General features: G+C 36.3%; 2 protein-coding genes across 2 annotated transcripts in view; one reads left to right on the forward strand and one right to left on the reverse strand.

Annotated features, from left to right (window-relative positions):
- The window catches only part of LOC107470314 (uncharacterized), a gene marked incomplete in the record, with an annotated part of 6,706 nt that extends 289 nt beyond the window's left edge, over positions 1 to 6,417 (forward strand). The window contains 16 exon segments of the mRNA XM_016089706.3: positions 1 to 207; positions 467 to 564; positions 1,229 to 1,348; positions 1,579 to 1,668; positions 1,765 to 1,880; positions 2,322 to 2,421; positions 2,920 to 2,991; positions 3,071 to 3,118; positions 3,209 to 3,391; positions 3,661 to 3,766; positions 4,183 to 4,346; positions 4,523 to 4,657; positions 5,106 to 5,236; positions 5,637 to 5,699; positions 5,782 to 5,860; positions 5,941 to 6,417. Coding sequence (XP_015945192.1) covers positions 1 to 207; positions 467 to 564; positions 1,229 to 1,348; positions 1,579 to 1,668; positions 1,765 to 1,880; positions 2,322 to 2,421; positions 2,920 to 2,991; positions 3,071 to 3,118; positions 3,209 to 3,391; positions 3,661 to 3,766; positions 4,183 to 4,346; positions 4,523 to 4,657; positions 5,106 to 5,236; positions 5,637 to 5,699; positions 5,782 to 5,860; positions 5,941 to 5,991 — 1,763 coding nt within the window.
- A 122-nt stretch (positions 6,418 to 6,539) lies between these two features.
- Positions 6,540 to 8,637, reverse strand: LOC107470304 (uncharacterized). The gene is made up of 6 exons (XM_016089698.3): positions 8,523 to 8,637; positions 8,321 to 8,423; positions 7,658 to 7,797; positions 7,224 to 7,586; positions 7,062 to 7,124; positions 6,540 to 6,973 (listed from the first exon to the last, which is right to left on the reverse strand). The coding sequence occupies exons 1-6, from the start codon at positions 8,577 to 8,579 to the stop codon at positions 6,737 to 6,739; spliced, it is 963 nt and encodes a 320-aa protein (XP_015945184.1). The 5' UTR covers positions 8,580 to 8,637; the 3' UTR covers positions 6,540 to 6,736.
- Between the last annotated feature and the right edge of the window lie 4,973 nt (positions 8,638 to 13,610).

Below are 13,610 nucleotides of genomic sequence, written 5' to 3' on the forward strand. Positions count from 1 at the left end.
CCGCGCCTTCTTCTCATAGCGTGGTGAACACTGTGAGGTTCCCAAAGGCTTCTTCCGCCACTCTCTGTCGCTGCAGCGTTGACTCAAAGTCTGCCGTCGGCGGTGAAGTTTTCTCGGTGACGCCGTCCGGCAAGTCTGACGTGGACTACCTTGGTGAGAGCACCAAAGGCGATTTGAACGTTAAGTTGGAACACCTCGAAGCTTTTGGTAAAAAGAAAGGAAAAATAAAAAATTTTCTCCTATTTTGTTCTATTATTTGTCCTTTTTAAGGTGTGCATTGTTGTGTTAGTTGAAGTGAATAGCTTTATATATTGAACATTCCCACCAAAGGTTGTAGTGTTTCTCGGTTTTTACTAGTTTACTACAATTCTTGTTAACTCCTTTGTTTGGTTGTAATGAGTTATTGGTAACGTTTGCGGTGTTATTTATGTTGCAAACAAAGTGGATAATGGTTTCTCCCTCGTAGGAATTGATGGTAATGATGCACTAGAAGGTCCAATTGAGGAAGTGGCTAGGGCAGAGACTATTGAAGCAGAAGATTTGTTGAAAGACTTGGGTATTCCGGTATGTAAAGCCTACCGATTTTGCTTACTTGCTGCGTTTTATAGTTTGTGATATGTTTGCCAAGAAAGAAACTGTGGTCTCCTTCACTTTATGGGTTCTATTAGTTGATGAATGAACGTGTGATCAATATGATAGCAGTCTGCTACTATCTGGACTTTTGTGTCTATCTATGTCGTTACCCGTTATCAAATCCATCTCAACACAGGAATAAATTGATAATGTTGGTTACACATACCATAAGTTCATAAGTATGGTTTTGTGAAGATCCACCTTTAATATTTTCAAGTAGGATAGCGTAAAGGGGTGTTGTTATAAGGTAAGTTACAATATCCCTGCTCCTAGGTTTGCAAAACCTAAGTGAACCACCTGACTACATTTAGAGTGTACATGCTTTTCTGATAATTAGCTCCAGTTGTATATCAAAGAAGTCCGGGTCCCTACGATGCGATTAACTTTTTTATGGTTCCTACTCATGGGAGTATCAACCTTATTACGAAGGCCAACTAACTTCTTTATTACTTGATATTGTCTTATGTAATCATTGTTTCTGATCGGCAAACTGATTTCTTCTCTATATATATTTTTTTCTCTTTGCATGGGATGTTGACTGGAGTTATCCTGATTTCATTATGTAAGTAACACTCTTTTTTTAATCTTCGTGCAGAGTCCTTCTTCAGCTAGAAATTCACCTCGTGGAATATTCTGCAGCCGTACATTGAACCTGCGGTCAATTAGTGCCATTGGATATGACATGGACTATACCTTGGTCCATTATAATGTGATGGTATTCATCTGTTCCATATTAGTGTACCATATAGTCTGTATGAACTTACAAGTTTAGCTGCTTCCTTTGTTCAATTATCAATTGTATACCATTGCTTTACCATTGTAGTTGAAAGCATAGAAGTAAGAAAAACGGTTCTGTACTATTTGGTGTGTTGTGCAACTGTAGGTTTATCTGCATTAAGGTTTATGGACCTCTCTGATGACTGATATTGACCTGTGCTGTTGCAGGCTTGGGAAGGGCGGGCTTATGACTATTGTATGGAAAACCTTAGGAACATGGGTTACCCTGTCGATGGGCTAGCATTTGATCCTGATCTGGTAAGATGTTATCTCCAGCATCCTGAAGGCATTTGGCAATTGATGTTCTCTCTTGTTTGTACAAAATGATCTTAAATTTGACCATAAATTGTTCAGGTAATTAGAGGTCTGGTCATAGACAAAGAGAAAGGTAATTTGGTTAAAGCTGATCGATTTGGTTATATAAAAAGAGCTATGCATGGCACTAGAATGTTATCTACTCGGGCTGTGAGGTAAATGTCAGGCCTTGTAATTTGTTTTATGATACTGATAATCCAATCAGAAGCTTCTTGCTTTCTTGTTAGCTGCTTGCTTGTTAGCTTCTGTCATCAAACAATGCTGTAACTTATTGAAACATACATCAGTTTTGCATTCAAGATAAGTGAATATGTACATAAGTTATTAATGAACAATATAAGTTGACAACTTATTAAATATCCAGAACAATACAGTAATGGTATTTCATTAATTTTCTGTTAATTGTGAAAGTCTGACTGCTGAAATAACTGGAGATTTGTAGCATGTCATGATTGATTTCCTTTCAGCGCAACTCTTGCATATGTAACACACACACATGCACACACATGTACTTATTTATAGCTCAGTAGATTTCATTTATCAAAAACTGGAGTAATAGTTTCTGTAGTGCTTCTTAACTTTATATGCAATGGAAGTGAGATGTATGGGAGGGAACTGGTGGACCTGCGAAAGGAGAGTCGGTGGGAATTTCTCAACACACTGTTCTCTGTGTCTGAAGCTGTGGCCTACATGCAGGTATGTTGCACTCGCTGTTGAAAATCACTCAACTTTCAGTTTCATTAGAAGAGATATATCATCCCACAATATTTATTTTTCACTAGTATTCTGATTTTAGTTTTTGTGGCTTTGTCTTATCTTGAAAACAGGTAATGGGTTCTATTCTGTTGGTGTATTTATTTGATTGTTCAAGCATTATTAACTGTGTTATGAACCTTAACCGGGTTATAGGATAGTGAATGTTTATGTTCCAGTTTCCACTGTTGATTCTCTTGGGGCCATTTAGGCATTCCAAAATTTAAGTAGGTGGTAGAACACAAATGGGAGTTGAGAAATGTTAAGATGTGAGGTTTGAGCATATGGAAGCTCAGATAAACTGCCTTACTCAACCTTATTCTTACTTAAAACATGAATATCAGTGTTTCCCTCACAATATATAAGGATGTTCCCCCTGTATTTAATGTAATTATGTCTTACTGTGATGAGACTACATTAATGATATATATTTGCTTTCAGATGGTTGACAGATTGGACGATGGGACTATACCAGCTGATCTTTGCCCCCTTGATTATAAAGGGCTTTATAAGGTAATTTGGTGCAAATATTTTAAATTTTATTTATCTTTGATTAGAGATATTTATTCCTTACAATTAGCATAAATCTCAGGCTGTTGGAAAAGCTCTCTTCTGGGCGCATGTTGAAGGTCGCCTTAAGGTGAACACCTCGTGCCAGTTTTTCTTTCCCCTGTATGGTGCTTTAATGGTGTACTTTGTTAACTCCAAATGACTTGTGGAATTTATGCAGAGTGAGATCATGTCTAAGCCAGAACAGTTTGTGGAGCCCGACCCAGAGTTACCATTGGCACTTCTGGATCAGAAGGAGGTATTGCCTGTAATGTGTTATTGTTTGCATAGACGTGATGCTCTTTTACTACTTAGTCTTAGGTTTCTTCCCAATGATATGGGTTGGCGAGATTTATTTGACATTGTAAGTTCATGTTGGTTACTTCTTCCTTAATTCTTTTTGGTACATTGGCAGCAGTGAGGTCTAAACCTAGGATCTCATACTACTACTCCCCATACCCCTCACCACTAGACCATTCCTATTGCTTTTATCGTGGGATTTTGTTCTTGAATAATTTACAAAAGAAATTATTGTCTTGACATTGGAGGAAAGAAAAATACTGTTTTCTTCATGTCTTGTCTTATTATGAAATGAATTTTGCATTAATGGATGTTTTCCTTTTTGATGGTTAGGTAATTGTGTCAGCAAGAAAACCAGAGTTTTTCCAAACGTCACATCCCATGTATGAAGTGGTGACTGGCGAGGGTCTGATGAAACCTTGCTTCAAGGCTCAAACAGGTAATTAGTATAATTGGTAGACTGTTACATTCTTTTTATGAAGTGGCTGGGGTCTGATGAATATTCCCATTGTTTTATGAAGTCTGTTACATTCTTCAGAAAAGGGAAAAAAAAAAGAAAAGAAAAGAGTCAGGGTTAAATAGACACCTAGTCTTATATATTTAGTTATATATTTGTACTGATTCTTGTAACAGCCAAAATCATTATAAATTTCACTACCTGTATACATTGGTCACAGATGATCTTTCGGTCAACTGTTGTTTCCCTATTCGTTACAATAAATAGCCATGGAGCATTAGCCATAGATTGTGGATATGTTTACTATCTAGATCACAGTCATTCGTTGAATTATTGATGTGCTACACTTACGTTCCACATGATTTAACTACCTGTACATGATCTAATATCTTCTGCAGGTGGTTTGTACTCGGGGGGAAGTGCACAGATGGTTGAAAATTCTCTCAATATTCATGGAGATGAGATACTGTATGTTGGTGACCATATTTACACTGATGTCAGTCAATCCAAGGTCCATTTGCGATGGCGAACAGCATTGATTTGTCGAGAACTGGAAGACGAGGTTGGCTCAATCAGTTTATGTTCCGATCATTTTTCTGAGCAAAGAAAGTTAAACTATGAAAGCTTTCCTGATCTTATTTCTCTATGGAAAAGAGCAATAAGATGAGCATATTGTGTGGCTTGACTGGATCCTATTATGAAATGTCATGATTTGGTTTTCAAATGTTAAAACTGCAGTACAATGCCCTCATTGGGAGCCGGATATATAGAGAATCATTGGTGGAACTTATAAATCAAAAGGAGGTTCTAGGGGATCTCTTCAACCAACTTCGGCTGGCTCTACAAAGGCGGAGTCATGACAGGCCTGCACAAGTAAGTTTTGGCTCTATTCTCGTATTATGTATTAAACTATTTAAGCTTCATTTTTATTAATGCTGAGTACCTCTTGACATTGTTGAAAAATGAAAGCACTAGGCCTTTAAAATCTTCGTTTGCATTATATAGGCATTGTTCCTAGTACCTATGTTGCAAACCTCTGCTCCTACTACTAGTTTGTTGCCTCAATCAATCCCCTTGACCTTCCTAAGTTAAATATGATATCCAATACAATGACTAATCTCCTCAAAATATCCCTATAATTAATCCTGGTATATCATAAAAACTTGTGACATTAAAAGGCCAAATTAATAATTATATGTGATTTTGGGATGTTTTGTCCTTTACATGTCTACAAAGCTTTTTACCTTATCCCATATTATTTTTAAAGTGAGCCATTTTAGCTATTTTAATAATGGTAGTTAGTTTTGCTATGTACTTGAAGACCCTTGCAGCAACTAATATGAATGATGAGGACCTTACTGAAAGCATGCAAAAGCTATTAATCGTTATGCAAAGGCTAGATGAGAAAATTGCTCCAATGCTTGAGGCGGATGGAGAGCTCTTCAATTCAAGGTGAGCAAAAATTATTGATATTTGATTCAGAAACTCTTGGCTGTACCTTCGTATCTGCTTGTTTCATGGCTAAATATGCAAACGTTGCTTACTTTTGTAACTGACTTGCCATGGGAAAGAATTTGACTGGTAACTGTGTACAGTCCTCAGCTTAAAATAGTCTGCATCTATAAAATATCAAAGATCCTCTGTCATGATGTTATGTTATCATGGAAAACATAAATGGTATGCAAACTAGTCTATCGGAATCCTGGCTCTATGCTTTCAAAATGCTGTAAAGAAATTGGCATCTTTATTATTGGGCATTTTCTTGTCTAATTGTGCAAGGCAAGTAAAGGAGAGTCTTTCTTCTACCTTTCAACGCGGATGCTATTAACACCATTGTATTTGTCTGCAACAGGTGGGGTTTTATATCCCGTGCTGGTCTCTGGGATAAAAGTCACTTGATGAGACAAATTGAGAAGTATGTACTTTCTTCTTGATGCCCTCTTCATCTATATCATACTGATTTCTTAAAAATGAGCATTAATTTATTTCAATTTCAGGTATGCTGATATTTATACCTCTAGGGTGTCTAATTTCTTATATTATACACCCTTCATGTATTTCCGCTCCCAGGAACAGGTATCCAGATCATCTTCTCCCTAAAGCATTATGTTTCTGTTTTGCGTTTCAGCTGACTCAAATGTGTTTCTGTGCTGCAGAACCTTGCGCATGATTCATACTCACACTTATGTTCACAAACTCGATATTAAGATTTCTTCCTAGGGAGAAATGGAGGTAAAAATGGTGGATAAATAAGAGAAATAAGAATCTTCTGCTGTTGACATTATGAGCATGTGTACTATTCATAACGATAGCAAGCCCATGAAGGACTTCAGCAGCAGTTTTCCCTTGGCCAAGTGGTGTTTAAGTTGGCCCCTATGATTGTAGGAGAGCCGCCCCATGCAAAGGGTAAAATAAATTTGCTAGGGGGTTATGTACTTATGCTTCCAACTGAATTCTTATTCAGGCTTTAATCTATATATATGGTGTAATATCCACAGCTTTGTGACTTGTGAGGAATTGTTATCCAAATTTGTCTCCCTATGGTTTTAAGTAAATTATATTACTACCATGATGGATGATAGGTGTTGAGGATTTCCTTTGTTAGTGACATTGTCCTTTTCTCTTTGGGAGCATAAATATTTTGAGAACATAAAAAATATTTTAATTTAAAATTTAAAAAAATACTTTGCAAATATATATCAATACTTGATTTTCAACTTAAAAGACTAGAATGTGAATAATATAGACGTGAGAATGCTACTGATCCATACATTGCATTTTTGTATAAAGCAAATCCACGATTCTCATCAGAATTGCATCTTCAAAAATGGTAACCACCCTAAAAGCTACATCTCTAATCTAGGCTCCAGCTCAAAAAATATCAAATAAATGTTACAAAATCAGGCCTATGATATACTTAGAATGTTTGTTTTGCTTTCAAAGTATTTATTATTAATAGAATGGAACCTTGCATTTTCTTATGGTATGATGCCTACCATAGCTGTAAGCAGGAGAGTCTGGTGGTGGCAACAGGTGAATTTCATCATAGTTGATAGAAACAAGACAAAGCCCGTGAGGCGGAGCTGACAGAGAGTATTTCGCAAGCTCCTTTCGATCTCTACTTGCCAAAATATGCGGAACAATCCCAGGAGGGATAGCTTCCTTGCCAATTTGAAGCAACAAAGCCACCTGGAGAAGTCATTGCTGTCATGAAACTTATCTGAATACAATCTCTCTTGCCAAGTTGCAAGAATTAGTCACAAGAAAGAATGTTTACCATGTTTCGAACTTGTCTATATAAGAAACCTGAACCTTCAACTTCTACCTGCAAAAGAGCTCCCTAGAAATAGATATTGAAGTGATCAGCTTTATAAGCCTTAAAATCTTCACATGAAAGTATCAAAAGCCAGAGGAAACTGATTAAGAACAAGATGAGTACCATTTCTTTCACCTCAAATCGGAAAATGTGCTTTACAGGATCCGGCACCCGATCATTGTGGGATGCATTGGCAAAAGCAGAGAAGTCATGCTTCCCAACAAAATATTTTGCAGCTTCTTGCATGACAGCGCTATTGAGTTTATACACACTATGGTAAGCAAAATGCCGCTGGAAAGGATCCATGATGCTATCATTGTATATCTTGTAATGGTAAATCTTACTTTTGGCAGAAAATCGAGCATGGAATTCAGCTGATGCAGGGCTGATCTCTCTAACCCGGATATCAGTAGGAAGAAGACCATTCAAAGCCGCATGAATTTCTTCCAAGTTTTTGTAGTTAAATGGCGTAAAGAAATGCGCAACCTGCAGCATGGTAAGTTATAAAATTTTCAATGGTTTCAACTAGAAACCACATGAAAGGAACAAAGTCAGACCTGACCCCAGGCGTGGACTCCTGTATCGGTCCTGCTTGCACCGACCAACCGCAGATCCTTCCTTTCAAGCTTTGTTGCTTTAATCAAAGCTTTTTCCACAGTGCATTGCACAGTTGGGGGAGATTGCTGATATTGCCAGCCTGAAAACATAACCATCACTCTATCGGGGACAACAAAGAATTCATGTTTAAATTACATATTTTATACACTAGTACTCGAAAATTGCACCTTTCTATACAGCTCAAAACCCAGGAAATGAGGAGGATTTGATTACCGCTATGATTACATCAAAGATCAAAACTTGATTAAAAAGTTTGGGACTTTCAACTTGTATTATTATGGGCATAATGTTTGAAATTATTGACATCAACTGAAATTGAACAATTATTCACAATGCTTGAGACACAGTGTCCTTATATCTTACAACTAGTAAACAAAGCAATCTTATTGGCAAAGAATAATGCCATAGTCACAGAAGAAAAAGAGAAAATGAGAAAAACAAACACACACAAGCAAAGGGTAAAAAAAAAAAAAGAACAACCAGGTTCAACATGACAGAGAAACAGAAAAAAAAGATACCCAAGTAAAAAATGTTTTCAAGTTGAGAGCTTTATGGATGAAATGGAATACCCGAATTAAAAAATGAAAAAGAATGAGGCAAACCTGCATAGTGAGTCCCATCGTAAGCCAAAATAAGGCGCCATTTATAGTCTTGTTGAATGGGCTTCACCCCATTTTCCAGCTCCACAGGAGCAAACGAATTCAACTGAGATCCAAACAAAGAGAGAAGAAAACAATTTCTTACTATGAACAGAGAGACGGAGAGAGAGAAACATAGAGAACGAGATGAGAGAATATATCATACCGAAAGAATGGAAACCGGAGATGGTGGAGCAACCAGAGCTGCTACTGCATAGTTCATCTCTCACAATCAAACACACCTATTCCCCCTTTATCCATTTTATTTTTGTAGATTTTTTCCTTTATATTTTCATTGTTCTTCATATAATCATATGCTTATTTTTCACATTAGTTTAATTTTGATAATTAATGGTAAAAAAACGGCTAATTTTTTTTTATATGAAAAAAAATTGTGTGTAATTCATCATGGATTATTGGTGTGTTTTTTTTTAATATAGATTTTTTTTTAATTTTGAGTAATAAATCGGATCCTCAAATTTGGAGGAATAGAAAAATAAATCTGACTCTCAGATTTGTATATTGAAAAAAATTAAAATAAAAAAACTCAAATCTGACCATTAGATTTATATTTTTTTTTTAAAAAATTTAAAACCATAAATCTGACCCTCAAATTTGTGGTTATCAACAAAAAAAAAATTTAAAACCCTCGTATTTGTGGTATCCATATAAATAAAAAACACACAAAGTTTCCACCTTATTTAAAAATACCATCTTCTACCCCATATTAAAAATACAAAGCGACAAAAAACTTGTATACTATAATTTAATTTAATTTACTCATTTTAATAGTTGTATAAAATATAAAAAGTTATCGTATTCATATAAAAAAAAATAATTATTAAATTAATTATTATATATTAATGTATACATTAATATATATTTTATATAGATAATGAATTTGATGTTGTTTCACTCATTTTTTTTGTTGATTCTGACAGATAGTGTCAAAATGAACTTGTGTCAAAATCTTATTCAGAGAACAGATACAATTTCTCTCTCAAAAGAATGAGCTCGCCCTGAAATTTACTTAATCAGTATCTTTATTAGATCAATAGATTGTAAAGCTTCAATCGATGAACTTAGTACAAGTAAAGAACTTTATAATAATATGAAATAACCAATAAAATTAACGATAATGAAAAAATGCAATGATAATGAAGAAATGAAACGATAAAATAAGTTGCAATAAAAGAAATCATAGAACAAGCAAAAAGAAGATACGAAAAAGAAATGAAGAAAATAAAAGAAAACTAAGTGATGACATTCAACACTCACATGTACAAACATTTTATTCTTTCGTGCATCAGTGTGGCAGAAAATTTTGCAGAATTTTAGTGTTTAGAGTAGGTTGCAATGCATGCCTATGTTGATTTCAATCTTTTTATTTATAAAGACAGCTCTTGGCAGTTACTCCCTTTCTTTTTTACGTTCGTCCTTCAACTTATTCCCCAAAATTTGTACCATGTTCCCCACTCTAAGCCTGAGAGTCAAGTAAAAAATCTTGATGCTCAACTCAAAATAACCGTTAGTCAACTTTTTTCGCACAATCTCTAACTTCGACTCTCCTCCTAATCGACTTAGTTCACAGTCGAGGTTCATTCTAGTTGAGGAACTCATTTTTACTACAAAAAAATTGCTCCTTTAAAATTTGCTATTTTGTTTAAAAATACAAATTTTATATGTTTGGGATCATATGCTTGGAACATGTCTTTTTTAAAAAGATATTTTGGTTATACCATGCTAAAACGGCGCACTTTTTTCGAGGATATATAACGCTTTCTTTCCTAATTTCAAAGCCAAAACCCTATCTTTCTTCTCCAAATGACAATTCACCCACGACTTCTCAACCCATTCTTCATTCGAGTACTGCACCATCCATGATTACTGATTCTTCTTTCTCGGCAACCATGGCTACTACCTCCTTTGTAGTGGCCACCTCGATGGCTCCTATATCGGCAACTGCTACTTCATCATCTGTTCTTCCGTCAGCCACTGTCGTTGTAGCTACTTCTTCCCAACCTTCCGAAGAAGATGACGATGTTATGATTATTCCTCCTTCCCAATTAGTGGTTGGAGCGACTGAATTTTACAATGATGATGGGTTTTGAGAGCTCCAAATCCAAATGTCGAGACCTCTGAACTTTGGCATAGCCAGGTATTTCTTCTATTCTCAGTCAATAGAGTATTGTATTCTTTCTTAGGTCTGATAGTCATTCCAAAACAAATTCAATCCATTTTCTCATTCTTTCCATCACCCCCAGAACATTTACCATTAATTTTCTGTAAAAATATTAAAACCCTTATATTTTGCTGATCGCTTTTTTAGAACTACTCCCCCTAGAAATTTGAGATTTTACTTTTCATACTGAATGTCCTGACTACCAACAACTTTCATTTTTCATATAGAATGATGGGTCTGACTTTGATAGAGGTTTCAACTCTGACCAGTTTGTCAACTGATGGTGAGTTTGTTTCATGGTCGGCCGACTATCCAGAAGATGATTTTGATATCAGCTTCAAGTCTAATTCCATTTTGAGTTTCATTTGAAACAACATGGGTTCCAAGGGAGACCTTATTTCCGATAGTGAACATGTAGCTTTTCTTCTCCTTTGGTTCAATTCTTTTTTTATTTTGTTCAAAATTAGTCCAAATTCAGAAAACAACTACTTGCTCCTGGCCATTATGCTTCATCATAAGAAACTCATTGATCTCTCTTCCTTGATTCTGAGTCAATTGTATGAATCCCTTTCTTTGATTGTTGATGAGATCCATCGAGGAGACTCCTTGATCAACCTATTTGGTCTTCTTTAGGTTGTTAATCTTTGGTTAAAAGTTATTCTTGAACCTCGATTCACAGCTTCCTCAACTGAGCTTCCTAGCACCCTTATCAATGGTATTTGTCTTTCTCAGTTTTCTTGGACAAAACCCAAAACTATGTCTTCTATAGGTACTTTTTGACACTTCCTCTCTATTCTCTTCGATATAAAAAAAGATCACAATGTCTCATACTTTTCTAATCCTTTTTCTTTTCGACCTAGTACTATTCTTCACCTGAATTCCTTCACTTCTTCTCAGCCAACAAACCAAGCAATAGTCGATGACTTATGGGATAGGATATTAACTCCCCAAGTTCTTCTTGTTAGTCTATTGCAAGAATTGACCTGAGCCCTTAAAAAAAACTTGTCACCTACTCCCCTCAGTACGTTGCTCGACAATTTGGGATAGCTCAATCATTACCTTCACCCTTCTCTCTTGACCCTGGAGCACAATAGTTCATTATGAAGTGTCAGAGGTTGAGGATCTGACCAAGATGTTGGACCTGAACCATAAAAAAATGTCGATCTGGTATCGGCATTTGGATATCACCCGCTACTTCTTGTCGACCCCTAATTTTCATGATTGGTGATTAAAGTACTTTTACTCTCTTTGTGACTTTGTCGAAGAAGCTTTTGTTAATTTGGTCTTTTCTACTATTTTGTAGACTGCACCAGCACCGAAGAAGACCAGAGATAAACACATAACTGAAATTGTAAAGTTTGAGAAATACTATCAAGTTAAATGGCACTTTAGGAAGGTGAAATGGATTTTTAACGAGGCTTTAGAGGTATGGAAAAAGAAAAGGGAGGTACACTTTAACAGGTGTTTCAACCGATTTTTTCCAAAGCTCGCGCTAAAGATTTTTTGGCCAAAAAAGAATCCTTTATGCGTCCTTTTAAAAAACTCTTCTTTTTCTAATGCCCTTTCAGATATACTCCCTGACCCTCATAAAAAGGGGCTTTAAGGGTAATTTATGAACTCTAGAAAAAAGATCCAAGGACGTGTGGAATAACTTCGACTAATCTCGAGTGTGGTCGAGACACTCATCATGTAATGAGTGCTTGGACGAGGATCCTTGATATCCTCCAGGTACTTCATACCTTTTAGATTGATTATTCAAAGTATCTTATTATAACTTCTTTCAACGCAAGTGCTTGACCGACCATCATTACCGGAGTTGCTACCGACCTTCCCCAAGTTGAAGAACTCTGGGATTTGGACGAAGATATCGCTCTACCAAGGGCCAATTTGGCGTCGAGGTAGTCAAGAAGAAGGTCGGTCAAAATGTGCGATCTTTACTTCAAAGAAATGTGGTCCCATTGACATCTTAATGAATGTTGAACCACCAAAGAAGAGTTGACCCACCATTTCCTCCAAGGTACATGCTTTAGTCATTGCTTTTTTGCAACTTCTTTCATCATATACTTATCTTTCATATAATGATTATTTTGCAGTCGAGGCAATCTCAGTCAAAGCAATCCCAAAAAGGGACTTCTTCTCAAATCGCTGATGTTGACACCCCTTCTGCCCAGAGGTTGACCAACCTATTCATGTTAAAACAGAAATTCTTCAGCCTCCATCAATCCCTATTTCGACTCCAACTTAGAATCCACCCTCAACTGCTGCTTCACATACTTCGACGACTTTTCCTTTGGTACGTTCTTTATTGATCGAATTCGTCGAGTCAATCCTTATTTGCTATTTGACTTGTTTTTATTTTCGAGCAAGTTACAATTCTAATTCAAGTGGTGTGGAAACTCACCAAGAGTCTGGTCCTGCCCATGGGTCTGGATCGACTACCGCAGTAACTCCAGTTTCTCATACTCAACCATCGACATAGAAATCTGTCGATCAAGGTCTAGAAGCACCATTCACTATTCCTTCTCCAAAAGTGGGGGATTTAAACTTTGATGATGTTGACTTCGATTTGGAGAACATCCTCAGGTCTAGAGTTGAGTGCTACCAAAGAATCGATCCCTAAGGAACTGCTTCAGGAAAAGGAAGTCATAGAGGAAGTCACTTATCCTGCTCCTACAGGCCCCGACCCTCAGATCATCAAACAAGTCAACATCATCCTTTATTGTCTAAATCATCATTTGGAGAATATTAATAATGATGCCAATTTAAAGGTTCGACTTATTAATGCTCTTGCTTACCTTAGTTCCCATATTCCTTCTGACACTCATTCAACTCTAAGTTACTTTATCGAAGATGTTTATGTTTATTTGTCAAAAATTCAAGATGCCGATGATGAGTTGAATCAGTCAATTGAGGCCTTAGCTAAGCATGACACACAATTGAAGAAATGCGAGAAGGCTAAGTCCCAAGTTTCTGAAGTTTTGTCAGAAGCTCGAACAAGAGAGCAACAATTGCCATTAAAGATTGCAAATTTAGAAAAAGAGTTGGCTGACTTGAAATCATGAACAAAGTTTC

Source organism: Arachis duranensis, chromosome 1 (assembly GCF_000817695.3).
Source record: "Arachis duranensis cultivar V14167 chromosome 1, aradu.V14167.gnm2.J7QH, whole genome shotgun sequence".
NCBI classification, from domain to species: domain Eukaryota; kingdom Viridiplantae; phylum Streptophyta; class Magnoliopsida; order Fabales; family Fabaceae; genus Arachis; species Arachis duranensis.

Excerpts from the sequence above, each read along its gene's own strand:
- LOC107470304 (XM_016089698.3), bottom strand. The coding sequence starts at position 8,579 with ATGAACTATGCAGTAGCAGCTCTGGTTGCTCCACCATCTCCGGTTTCC. Across the intron at positions 7,125-7,223 it reads GATTTGAGGTGAAAGAAATG|GGAGCTCTTTTGCAGGTAGA; the intron begins GTACTCATCTTG and ends ATCTATTTCTAG. Across the intron at positions 6,974-7,061 it reads ATAGACAAGTTCGAAACATG|GTGGCTTTGTTGCTTCAAAT; the intron begins GTAAACATTCTT and ends TGACTTCTCCAG.